The sequence below is a fragment of the Hemibagrus wyckioides genome, linkage group LG10 (assembly GCF_019097595.1).
Source record: "Hemibagrus wyckioides isolate EC202008001 linkage group LG10, SWU_Hwy_1.0, whole genome shotgun sequence".
Classification (NCBI taxonomy): Eukaryota; Metazoa; Chordata; class Actinopteri; order Siluriformes; family Bagridae; genus Hemibagrus; species Hemibagrus wyckioides.
In genome coordinates this window covers 15,561,558-15,574,881 of record NC_080719.1, presented here as the reverse complement: position 1 = coordinate 15,574,881, position 13,324 = coordinate 15,561,558, and the positions used below count along the sequence as shown (strand labels likewise).

Sequence of the window (13,324 nt, the reverse complement as noted above, 5' to 3'; positions counted from 1 at the left end):
AAGTTCCCCAACTTTGTAAAGACAACTACTTTTTAAAAAATTATGAATGTTTAGTGGATATATATATTATATATTTTAATAGAAATATAAAAAGTTAAACCATGACTGATCTTTTTCCACCTTTAATGTGATATAGCAACCAACAAAATTCTAGTGAAAATCAAACAGTAACAAGTTAAGAAAAAGAAAAAACCTATAATAACCTGGTTGTACAAGACTGCACACTTTATAATGGGACATGTGCCTGTGCTCAGAAATAAACAATTACACAAGTAATTAACACATCTGTCCTCAGAAGTGACTGTGATTAATCAAAAATGAAGACCAGCCATTGTTGTAAGATTTTTTGGGCATCTTCTTGGTTTCCTCTGATTGCTGAAGACACACAACTGGTATTGTTCTCTTCATCTAGTCAAGATAGAGGGAATTGTGTACAGCATCAAATGCCAATCTGTTTTAGCAAAAAGCCAGTAGGCCTCTGTAAGACAGATGCAGATGAAGAACAATTTCACCACCAGCATTATAATGACCCAAAACCTTAAATTGAGGTCAACAAAAGGATTCATAAGAATATTTTGCCATTTTGGACTGGACCAGCCCATTGAAGTCCTTCAAGTCCTTTGAAAGCCTATGGAAGGACTTGAAGAGGCTATACTTTACCAAAGCCCTTTATTGGTTAAAGGGATGTTAACACTTGTGCAGCCAGGTTATTGTAAGTATTTTATTTACATTACATTATATTCTATTTGAATTTCTCATGCATCTATTGGTCACTATATAACAGTAAAGGTGGAAAATGATAGATTTTTATGAAAAGAAAAAAGATTGAAAAGATGATTTATCTTGGTCTCGTTCGTCCAACAACAAACCCATCATTTTAAAAGGAGAGTGTAGAGTTTATATCTATATAGAGTAGAGTCTTTATCCACTGTATGTGTATGTCCATGTTGCATAAAAATAAGTTCCCAGTGCTGTCAACATTGCTTTGTGTAGATGAGACCTGAGACTTATGTTGCACTAATCGTATTAAAAAAAAACTCTTCCCTAAAACACATTAAATATGTTTTTACTGAAAGTTTTGTGATCTAATGTTTTGCCATTAAATGCCTTTTAATGCAGTGCAGCAATACATCTGCAGGCTCAGCTAATTAGCAGTCTGAAATGACAAGCACAACAGCAATGAGGGGAAGTGGTAGCATAGTGGTCAAGGTGATGGATTACTGATGGTAGGTTGTGAGTTTGAATCCCAGGTCCATCAAGTTGCCATGGCTGGGCCATTGAGCAAGGCTCTTAATCCTCAGTTGCATAAAATGAGATTTTAAAAAATGTAAATCACTCTCGATAAGGGCATCTGCCATAGATGTATTATAAAATATTAAGTTTTGGAATCTTAACTGTTTGATCAGAGTGTACAAAATAGGCATTGAGACAGATTAAAAGTCTAAAGCACTGCTGCAGCACTCTCTTCAGGTAGAGAGCAGATTTTTATATTAACTTAATCTTTTGTACAATGGGAGATCATTTCACCTATTGATTTTGTTAAACATTGACATTGCAAGTTATTCAGGGGGGGATTTCTTTTTTAATGTGTGTGTGTTTTTCACACGTTCTTTATGGGAGACTGTGCAGTGACAAATGATCTGAAATCTGTACCACAGGCTAGACTTTAGACACTGGAAACCTTAGTGAAGGGAGCTGGAAATGTTCCAATACCTGTGTGTGTGTGTGTGTGTATGTGTGTGTGTGTGTGTTTATTCTATAATTCATACAGAATTATAGAAATGACCCAGAGGTGACCTGGTTCACCTGTACAGCCAGGTGGCTAACAGCAGAGGGAAAGCCAACGCCAAGATATAACCGATAACACGTAACTTCCTGCAAGATAAATAAGACTTCAGTAGTCACTTGAGCAGCGTTTGTAAGTGCCTATTTTTGTCCACCAGCATTTTCGTCCCCCAACGAAGTGAGCTAATCAAAACGTTGATGTGTATCTTTGGACCAATCGGATTTCAGCTCAGTGACTGGTTATGACCAATAGGATTCCATATCTCTTGCAAATCCCGCCCTCCAGCGCTGGTCAGAATAGGTCACAAATGTCATTCAAAACTCATTCAGCTGTTTCTAGTACTCAAGTGGCAGCAGTGCTGTGGCTGCTGAGAGCTGTATGGGACCGCGCGCGCTAATCAAATCCATTAATAAAGATGGTGAGTGCATGTACAACAAAGTAAATTTTTCTGACGCGATTTTTCCTCATTTTACATTTTTGAAATGTAGTTACCATTGCCTGTGTTAGCTGCACGGAGGCTATGCTAGCTAGCAGACGTTTAGCTGCTAGTTGGTTAGCTCGGTAGCTTGTTAAGTCAAATAAAAATAATTTGAACAATATTTACAAGTATAGAATTAGACTTTTTGGTTATTTTCTTTAAAGTCTCTACAGGGCCAACAACAGCAGCGTAGTTAGCACATGGAGACTAGATAGAGGAAAGCTGCAGTACGCTAAGGCTAAATGTGCCTAGCTTCCTAGATACGTGCACTATCTAGGCTGTTAAAATAATGACTGATGTACACTAGGTAGTGCACTCCGTTTGTAATGTGGAGCTATTCGGGATGCGGAAGCTGCTGTTGCACTTATCAGTATTTCAATTCTGATAGTTTTATCACGTGCACATGAAAGTTGTTTCAGCTTATCACATTAAAATTAAACATGAAAGTTTAGTACAGACTGTAGACTGTAGTTTTACATTAGTTTAGTCTCTTAACTGATTAGCAGAATTATTGATGGCTTTTCTTTTACTGGTTACTGATCTGTTGCTGTTTTCTGTTTCCTCTTGGTCAGGCACTGATGGGAGTTCAGCTGGTGGTCAGCTTGCTGGCAGTCAGCATAATGCAGAAAATGGCCCCACATTGCTCTTTTGCACGCTGGCTCCTATGCAATGGCAGGTGAGTGTCACAGCTTTACGGATGATTCTCATTTCTCGTCGTTGCTGTTGCTGACAGTTGTTTCTTTCAGTCTCTTGAGGTTCAAGCATCCTTCAGAGGGAGAACTTTGTGCACTAGCAGGCAAGCAGATACCCAACAAGGCTGGCAGAAGAGACAGGTGTGAGCTGAGCTGGCTTGATTAGTTTGTGCAGTATGTTCTGTCTGTCAGTCTTGCCCTCTCTAACCTCGTCTGTTTTTAGGAGGCAGAACGGTCACGGGGAGCCCAAGCCACTTACCGTTCCAAAGGACATTGATTTACACCTGGAGAGCACCCCTGTGAATGTTATAGATGCTCTGGGTAAGGTTGTATTAGATTTTGTATTAGATCATGCTTGCAGACATGTCTGTTTTCATCAATACAAATGAATTACTTCAAAATAAGCTGTTTCCATTCACCCTAAGCACAGCCTTCTGTTTAAGATCTCCGTTTACAAGCAAAAGTAAAAAAGAATCTGGGCCAAAGAGATATTGGGTATCAAAATCATTATTATAAAACACTCATGATTTGTTTGAGAGCGTGGCATGTAGCTAAAGTTAGTTTAGTACCAAAGAAGTGAAGAGGTTTTTTTTTTTGTCATTAATGATTCTGTTTAGAAATGTCTGGTCAATTTTTATTTTAAAATATTAATTTAATAATTAAAAAAAACATGTTAGAAAAATGCATCCTGACTCAAAAGAAGATTAGCATAATGTATGCAATGTTTCAGATGAACACTCTTTTTTTGTGTGTCTATAGTTTTGCGCTTCTTTGTGGAGTACCAGTGGTTGATTGACTTTGCCGTCTATGCAATGGGCATCTACCTCTTCACTGAAGGCTACTACTTTGTTGTGGATGCTAGTAAAGAAATCAACATTGGGGCCATCTGGTGTGTCTTGATGGTGTTCTTCTGTCTGTATCCTTAAACCCATTCCTGCCAAGGAAAATGCTTCATCTAAACGCTTTGACAGTCCATCAGTATTGATAACCTTTTAGAATGGTGATGGTGTTGTGTGGAAAGTCGTAGAATTACATGCTACGCCTTCGGATAATTATCCTGAATTTTTATTGACTTGTTAAAATCCATCTTCTGTTTTGACTCCAGGCTTTTTCCTCATTATGGGTGCTGTTGCTTTTCTCTTTCTCGTATAATCCTTGACTCAGGTTCCCAGGAGGACTCTGCATGTGCTCATGAGCCACTACTTCCGCTCAGACGAGGGCGGAGAGCGCTCTGTGTGTTTGGCGTTTGGCTTTCTCTCTCTGCTTGTGGCCATGTTAGTTCTAGTGGTGAGGGAGGACTATCTGGAGTTTGGCCTTGAGTCTGGTATGGTCTGAGTTTTACTTATTCACAATCAAACAGGCCTTTACTTTGCCATCAGCCTTAAAAGTCACATTCTGACATTTCAGGTTTCACTAGTGTTTTTGACAACTTTGAAGCTTTTGCCAAACAGCAAGGATTTGAGTGGTCGTAAGTTGTTTGTCTACTTTTTAATGTCTCTGTAATACACACAACAACAGTGTGTACTGTATCTGAAGCTGCTTAATTTGTTTTATTTATTTTTTTAGCATTCCTTTCACCAAACTGGGAATAAAGTTGGGTTTGGCTTTCATTTGTGCCTTCTTTGGAGCTCTGCTGGCTTTCCCTGGACTTCGCCTGGCCCAAACTCACTTAGATGCTGTACAGATGAATGAGAAGAGGCCAGTCATGCAGTAAGAACAAATACATTTTTGAGAAATAAGAAGTATTATTATACGAACAAATCAGAAATCACAAAGTTTGTATGTACAGTGTGCATGTATGTATATATAAATATACGTATAAATACACCTGAGGCAACTGTATAAATAAATTGGGTCCCTTGTTTTCACAGAATCCTTCTGCACGTCAGTTTCTTGTCCCCATTGGTTATACTTGTGTTATGGATCAAGCCTCTTGCACGTGACTTCTTAGGAAATGCTCCTATGGGAAAGACTTCAGTCACACTGTAAGTGTGTGTTTGGGGTAATATCACATGCTGTTTAGAATACAAAGAAACCGTTAGACAGGCCTAAATTCGTACCTGAGCAATGCTTAGTTGTTTTTTTAGTTTTTTTGTTCCACACTCCATTATTGCATGTGCGCTTTAAACACTCTCACTGTAAAATCATTGTATGTGAATTGCACGCTCTTTGTGTTGTGGGTTTTTTGTTTTTGTTTGGTTGGTTGTTTTTTGACACCATAATAGAGAAAATTAATAAAGCATGGTGTCTGTTCAAGTCTTGACACCAGTAGGTCACATGTTACAGATGTCACTACAAGACAATGCTGAAAATTGCCAAACCTGAGACTAAGTGCTATAAAAGGTAGAGCTTTATCCATCTTTGTTAGTGTTAGCAAGATCAGAGCAGTTCATTTAAAGTTAAACATGTCTCTATATATTTCAACATTATTGGTACATTGATAGAAATTAACAAGTAAATCCTCACAACACAGAAGGATTACCCTAATATTACCTGATAAATAAACAAATTACTTATTCATACTTAACCAACATAGATGGAACTGACCCCCATTCAGCAACAGCATTTAGCATCTGGTTCGGCACATAAGGCTGGTGTTAAACACTGAGTTCAGGGCACAGCAGGAATGAACTTATTTACATTATATGTGGATAAAAAGTATGACCTGTAATTCTTTAGTTAATAAAACTGAAATATCCCGAGAACAGTAATTCCTCTTTGCACTGGGTCACATGATGTCATATTAGCATATTTTATTTTCCACCACATACCCATAACTTCTTTTTTTTATGTGATCAGGTTTATATTGCCTCTTCTTGGGTTCTGAAGCAATGTCCGCAGCAAACCCTGATGTCTGATGCTTTGTTTCAGATGCTCTGGTGTTTTCACTGTACCACACTGTTCTGATCCACCCACTCTGTTCCAAGATCATGTCTTCTTACAGCCATGCACTGTTGCGTAACTCATGTTGATTTAGTATTACACCCACCTCAGTGTTTTAATCCCTGTGTGTGTGTGTTTTTGTTCGTTCCTCAGGCTTTCCAGCTCAGCCTTCGACTCAGTGCGTCTGTGGATAATCGTGGGGCTGTGTGTGCTGAGGCTGCTGCTCACCCGTCACCACCTGCAGGCTTACCTGAACCTCGCTCCCAAATGGGTGGAGCAGATGAAGAAGGAGGCGGGTCGTATTGCTGCTGTTGACATCCAGAGAAAGGCATGAAGCAGATTTTTTAGACATTTTCTCTATATATATATATAAGTCAAGAAATCTGATAGTTAGGCGAGATGAACTCTGCTACAGTTCAGATTTACTTGTCTTCTAGTTTGAATACCAGATACCCTGAAAGCAGTATCTAGTTCTTAAAAGTTTCTGCTTGTTTTTTTTTTTTTTACCTTTTTGATTGCACATTAAGGCTGGTCGAGGCCCTTTAAGAATAAGGCAATAACTTAGCAATACTTTGTCATTCAGTATTTTTGTACTTTAATATTTCTATTTTAGGTACTTGATTGTTTACTAAAATATGCGAATGTGGCCTAAATCAGATTTTAAAGTATTTAAGAAAAATCTGTTTTTAAGTGCTTTGAGTCATTATTATACCTTTTCCGTTTACTTCTGTTTCTGCAGGTGACCCGTGTGTACTGCTACCTGACTGTAGTAACACTACAGTACCTCATCCCTGTTCTGCTTGTGCTGTTCTCAACCCTGGCCCTCAAGGCTCTAGGTAGAGTGTTAAGCATTTTCAGACATTAATTTCTTCATCAGTTGTTATCAATCTACAACATTTTATTTTTGACAGAATAAAGATTGAGTCCAGCGTATGTGTTTAGGGGAGAAGGGCAGTCTGGTGCATAGATTTGCTCTCAAAATTATGTCTTGCTCTTGGGGCTGGGCAATATAGTATGTCATTGTAGTGATAAAATGCCTTGCAGTACAATTGACGATACCAGAGTGTGGTCAGAATTGAGTCTACGTCATAAGTGACCATCTGTCTGGTTCATAAAATGGAAAGCTTTGCACCGATTAAAACAACGAGAATGTCTGTCTTATTTTAACTGTTGTACTACACAGTAATAATCCAAAAAATATATAATTCCACTATTATAATCTTTTTCCATTTAAATAAATAATGTAAAAATTAGATAGATACTGGTATGTTGATGCAAGTGCAGTTGATTTAGTTTGAGTGGTGATGGTTAACAGTATTTAGTATTATATTATTTAATATTACATGTTCTTTAACAGTGTACAAAATAGAGCACACTGACAAACTGGTCAGCATGCAAGGGTTGTACTACAAGGAGAAAAAAAAGAAAAGCTTAAACAGCCAGCTTTGTTTTATCACAATTGTGGGTACAAGGTCGACCTATTTCAACTGCAGTTTGCCCCTGAGGTACTATTAAGGTCTTTGAAAATGCTGCAATCCTGAGTAAATGTCTATTGCTAACACACACACAAGCGTACTTTGCCCAGTAACTGCTTTAGACCAGACCTAGCCTCTCTTCTATAGGTCAGAAAACCCCCCCAGAGACTTTTAAAAAGCACAGAAGTCCATTCTGCCGTTAGCATCAAGACTATGTGTGTGATGACAATACTTGACGGTATATTAAGATATGAATGTACTGACCCAGTGTGATCAGTGATGGGTCAGGCTGTCACATGGCTAAGCTTTTCATTAACTTTCCAGGTCTTACTGGAGATCATTTAGGTCTGTTTAAACATTAAATGTAATGTGAATATCAGCATGTGACCTCTGGGTAAATGTATTTAGTTTATCTATATGTCCTCAGTTTGGTTGCACTATATATTCCCATTCAATGCGAAATGAGTTTATATGTAGAAAATAATCTGCAAATCAAAAAATATGAAAATGCTAATTTTGGCTATAAATTATTCAACACATTTACATGTACATAGGTAACCTGATAATAGCAAAACATAAGGCAGTTGATAATTGAATTTATTTATTGAATTTATTGAAGTATGTGCTGTATGTACCTCTATAGCTACATTCTAACCGTCCAAGGAAGCCACAGAAGAAAAAGGATTTTATTTGGAAGTCTATATTATGTATTCGTTATGAGAAAGCTCTCGGACCTGAAGTACTTAGAAACTAAAGGCCAATTTAAACTGGTTTTACTGGTCACACACACGACCATACACAGTACAACATGACAAAAGGGAATTTACATAAAGAGTAAATTTACTTGCGTAGACAAAGACTGTGTTTGTAGACTGTGTGGAATAAAGGTCAGATATGTGCAGTGCAGTGCTGTGCAACATCTAGCTTAGGTAGTGGAAAAAGTGTGTAAACAAAAAAGTAACAATATCTTAATATTAAAAATTGAGGTTATACCAGATGTGTATAGATAGGAATGTTGGGTGTTTAGGGATTCTGCAAAGAAATCCAAAATGTGCATTTATATGTTTATACATAAACATAAATACATTATGTTAATATTAATAAGCCTCACATGACTTATTTTCCTTCTTGTACTTTCTTTTAACGTGTAACAACCAGTGATGTCATTTGTTGGCATGTACTGTCCAGCATTTTCTTTTTAGTTTTGATATAAAACTTTAGTTTTTGTATATAGCTTATAAAGCCGGCTAGTTAAGAACAAGTTGAATAATGCACTGTTCAGTGTGAACATTAGTTATTTGATTTACATGTTGTTCTAGGCTTCTTGTTAGCTTTGTGGCAGATTAGCTACCTATACTTGCTATATACGCTCCTTATTAGGAACAATCCACACCTTATTAAAAACACATGTCGTTATCTAATCTGCCAATCGCAATGCAGTGTGTGAAATCATTCAAATACAATTCAGCAGCTTTATGTTTATCCTTGAGGCGGATGGGCTACAACAGCTGAGAACCATGACAGGCTCGACTTCTGTCTGTTAAGAACAGAGAGTTAACCCCAACTGTGCGAAACTTATATAAATATATATAGCATATAATTTGCATAGAACTTAGAAAATCTTCAAATTCAAACGTTGCACTGATGGTGAAATGGGGGGATAGTTTTGCACACATACATAGAAAATGAATGACTCTGACTCTTGTTAGTGCGAATGTAAGATAGGGTGTTGTATGTTACCATGTGGTGTCCCTCAGGGCTCTGTACTGCATCTGCACCATAAGCTCATATTCAGCACCATTATAAATAAATCATATTTAATTGACTGCAAAGAATGCAAATGTTGACATCATGATGCGGATCTCCACTCCCTGTCTCTCTGTAAATCAGACATGCTTTTCTCTTATTGGCTACCTAGGAGACTTCTCATGGGGGCTGGGCGCTGAGACTCCAGGTGTGACGCTAGCACCAGTTCTTCCAACCACTCCTCCCCCACTACCCAGGTCAGAAGATGAGGACGATATAGAGGACATGGAGGAGGACATCCAAGTCACCGTGGCTCACTTGGCTGAGGTGTTTTCTGCACTACGTTCCGTCCTCACCCCTATCTTCTTCAGAGGGATCTTTGCCTTTCTTACCTGGTGGGTGGCGGCCTGCCAGCTCATCAGCAGCCTGTTCGGCATTTACTTTCACCAGTATCTGATGCAGAGCTGAGCTGAGCTAAAGAATGGCCCCTGTGTGCAGGCTGTGTGCACTGCGACAATCTAATCCAGCTCCTGAGGAGAACACTTGAGCTCCACCAACACACACCAGGCATGTTTATGCCTCTGAGGGTTTGATCTTGACTGAAGAGTGTGACGTGTTTGGTCCAAGACAAAGAAAATGCTGCAGTATTGATTTTGACGCAGTTGTATTAAAACAGAATTTGTTTGCTACACTTAAATCAAATGGACAATGCACAGAAGGAAAGGTTTTTTTTTCGTTGAATACTCTGTTGCTACAAATTGAATCACTTAATAATTTTGAAGAACTTGCTGTTATTCAACAGTTAAAGTTTGTGATGTAATACTAAGTGCCTGGTAACTCAGGGATTTGAAGTCACAATATTTCCTCTACCAGCACTGAACTAATTATAAACTGCACAAAGGCACAAAGTAGCAGGTTGCAGTTTTGCTCAGACTCTCCTGTTTCAGTGCTGATGTATTAAAGGTTTTGGTGCCTGCACAATATTTTATCCAGTTTTGCAGGTCTTGGATCATGCTATAATAACAATCCAATCAAGGTTTAGTTTGACTTTTGTTTCCCTGAGTAGTTCTAATTTATTTATCTTGGTCCCATTGAATGACCACATGCTAATTTAGTATAAGGTGATTTGTTAGAAGTTTTTTTTTTTTTTAATGAAATGCATGGTGTGACAGTACTGTTTGACTGAGAGTGTGTGTTTTATTAAAATTCCGAATGCCTCAATAGTGCTTGCAGTTTAGCATTGCTTTTTTTTTTCCACCCTTAACAAAATTTCAAATGAGAAAAAGATATTGCTTTGGTGCACTGTTTATATCCTATAGTGCATAATAATATTTGGAAAGTTCCAGTCAGAATTTATTTCCTGTAGGCTTTTATGCTATGTAGTATGAGACTAAAACTCCAAATTCATGCAAAACATAAGCTTACATAAGCTCTGTGAAATGAAGTAGGTGTGACGAAAGCTTTATGGTTCTAACGGTTTCCTAATCGCAGTGTGAGCAGGAGATCAGCATGAATCATTATTTCACTGTTTTTCAAAAAATAGCCCAGCCTTTTAACCTAATTTACTGTATCTGTGATATAGTTGTGATTATACTAAGCAAGAAATCACAAAACACATAATGTGAAAGTCTAATAGAAGTAAAAAAAAAAAATGGTAAAAGTGCAGGTTCAAACCATTCACTGGTAATATTACACATTACAAAGCTGTTGCCTCAGTCTATTATATCACACTACAGAAATAATAGTGTCCTCGTAATAAGCACAGAAACCAACATGACACACTCCACACACAATAAACCTTCTGCAAGCACACGTGAACCCCACAGAGACTAGATGCGATTACACTTCACACACATCTGACCACTGCTAAGTCTCCCACGGTTTCAGAAGCAGGGTAACGGGCAGGGCTTACACCGTTGTAACTCATCAGCATCTCCACCCTGTGCTCATTCAGCAGCTCAAGGGGCTCTAGAGGTCATGTCTGGGCTCCTCCCTAGGGGCCAGGGGCTTGTCTGCGCGGCCCGTCGGCTCAATAGGCCTCAGACTGGTCCCTATAGCAACAGCCATGGCCTCCTCGCAGATAATGAATGTGATTATACAGATACGTCAACGTCGCCTTCTACTTCATCACGCCATTCACACTTCCTAGACATGTCAACAACCGCCCTGATGTGGGAAAGATGTTCAGACTGACTGGGTGCTGGGGGTTTGTTAGGACGCCTATTGACACAACTGGGAACACATGGAGATGTATGCAAATCGTGATCGGGGCCTAAAAGATGTAGTGACATTTTAAAGGAGATTCTAACTATTAAAAATGTCGCACGTAAACTGTGCTGAGAATAAAATAAATAAAGTAGTGCTGAAAATAAAAATGTTGAGATGTTGAGCATAGAATTAGGAAATCCACAAAATGCAGTTGAGGCATGAGGAAATTAAGGACAGTCTAATGATTTATATACAACTGATTTTTTTCTTAAATGTATACTTTCAGTCTATACTTTGTGTGAGAGATTGTATACTTTCAGAGTGACCTCATCAGTTAATATTAGATTAGCTTTTATAAATGAAAATTCTTCCTATGATCTTTAGGAATATTGGCAACATTTTTTTGAACATGTTACTTGTGAAATAATCTACTAAAGTGCAGTTATAGTGAGCTGAGACATGTTCTTTAGATAGGATTTTATTACATTTTTATGCTCATAGTTTGTTGTGACCTGTGGCTAAAGTGTCTTTTACATTTACTTTACATACCTGTAATATGTGAGACAGAAATGGTATCCAAATCACTGAGTCACTTACAAAATCTGTTGCTAATCTTTATGTGTATCTGTACAACATTTTGAATCAAGAGAATACACCAAGTCAGTCAGCTCAGCTAGTCTATACACTCACTGACCATCTTATATAAACTGATTAGCCATAACATTAAAATAACTGAGAGTGAAGTGAATTAGGTTATGTGGCAAGGTAAGGTAGGAAGGTGGTGTCTTCATGATCAGACCAGGCCACCTTCTTCCATTGCTCCATGGCCCAGTTATGATCCTCTTATCCTCACTGTAGGCACTTTCAGTGATGGACATGTGTCAGCATAGTCTGTGGCTACCCAGCCCCATACACAACAATCTGTGATGCACTGTGTGTTCTGACATTTGGCTGTTTGTGCTGCATTTGCTCTTCTGTGGGATTGGACCAGATTGGCTAGCCTTCACTCCCTACATGCATCAATGAGCCTTGGGTGCCCATGACCCCATTGCCAGTTTATCAGTTGTTTTTCCTTCGACCTCTTTTGGTAAGTACTAATTCCAGCATAATGCAAACACCCCAAAAGGCCTGCTGTTTTGGAAATGCTTGGTCCCAGTTGTCTGGCCATCACAATTTGGTCCTTGTCAAAGTCACTACACTTGTCCATTTTTCCTCCCGCTTCCAAGTAAACAACTTTGAGAACTGACTGTTCAATTGCTGCATAATGTTTGTAACAAGATAATCAATGTTATTCACTTCACCTGTCAGTGGTTTTAATGTCATGGCTGATGTCTGAAAATTGAGTCATGTCAATTGGGCTTCTTTTTAGTTAGATATGATCCAGTCCAGTTGACATGACTTCCAGATAACCACACCTGAATGATGGAGAATCTTCACAAAGTCATAGCTGATGGTGTGTATAGACAGTGATGGACAATGGCTTGTTCTGCTGTGAGCCAAAGTGGTTGCACTAATTAGTGACTAATCCCCTTCTTGTGTTTACACGTGCCTAAATGTTACCCAACGAGACACAGCCAGCTAATGACACAGCCCAGCACTCTGACCCACCACTGTGTACATCATTCCAGTCTGATTAAAACATCATCACATAAATCATGTCATTGTTCAGACAAACACCCTGCAGGCCTGGACCAGCCAGACAAAAACAAACAGCTACACTGCCATGGTGCAGTATCACTATGGCCTGAATGGCTATTAGCATGCAATTTGAATGATCAGGAATAATGACAATGATTATTAGAGTATTTGCATGTAATGTCTATACTTGCATCCCAACTCTCATGAGTGTGTAAATACAGTTTGCCTCTTGGGTGTTTCTATGATTGGGAGCAATTTGTGTCTCTGATATTTTAGCATTTATCTACAAATACATGTATGAAGATATAAGAACCTTTTAAACATGAGTACAATTTCCTTCTCAACAATCTAGGTAAAACCTTTAGGCAAATAATTTTGAAAGCCCCATTTTTTGCCTGTCCAAGCCAACTATAACTAC

The 13,324-nt window shown here is 38.4% G+C and overlaps 1 protein-coding gene across 1 annotated transcript; it reads left to right on the top strand.

The window, feature by feature from the left end:
- The first annotated feature begins 2,070 nt into the window (after positions 1–2,070).
- On the top strand, positions 2,071–10,281 carry tmem161a (transmembrane protein 161A). The gene is made up of 12 exons (XM_058400162.1): positions 2,071–2,204; positions 2,837–2,940; positions 3,011–3,097; positions 3,180–3,277; positions 3,716–3,872; positions 4,129–4,280; positions 4,364–4,424; positions 4,523–4,666; positions 4,828–4,941; positions 5,993–6,167; positions 6,579–6,675; positions 9,233–10,281. Exons 1-12 carry the CDS (start codon positions 2,202–2,204, stop codon positions 9,526–9,528), a joined length of 1,488 nt encoding a protein of 495 aa, XP_058256145.1. The 5' UTR covers positions 2,071–2,201; the 3' UTR covers positions 9,529–10,281.
- Positions 10,282–13,324: the final 3,043 nt, after the last annotated feature.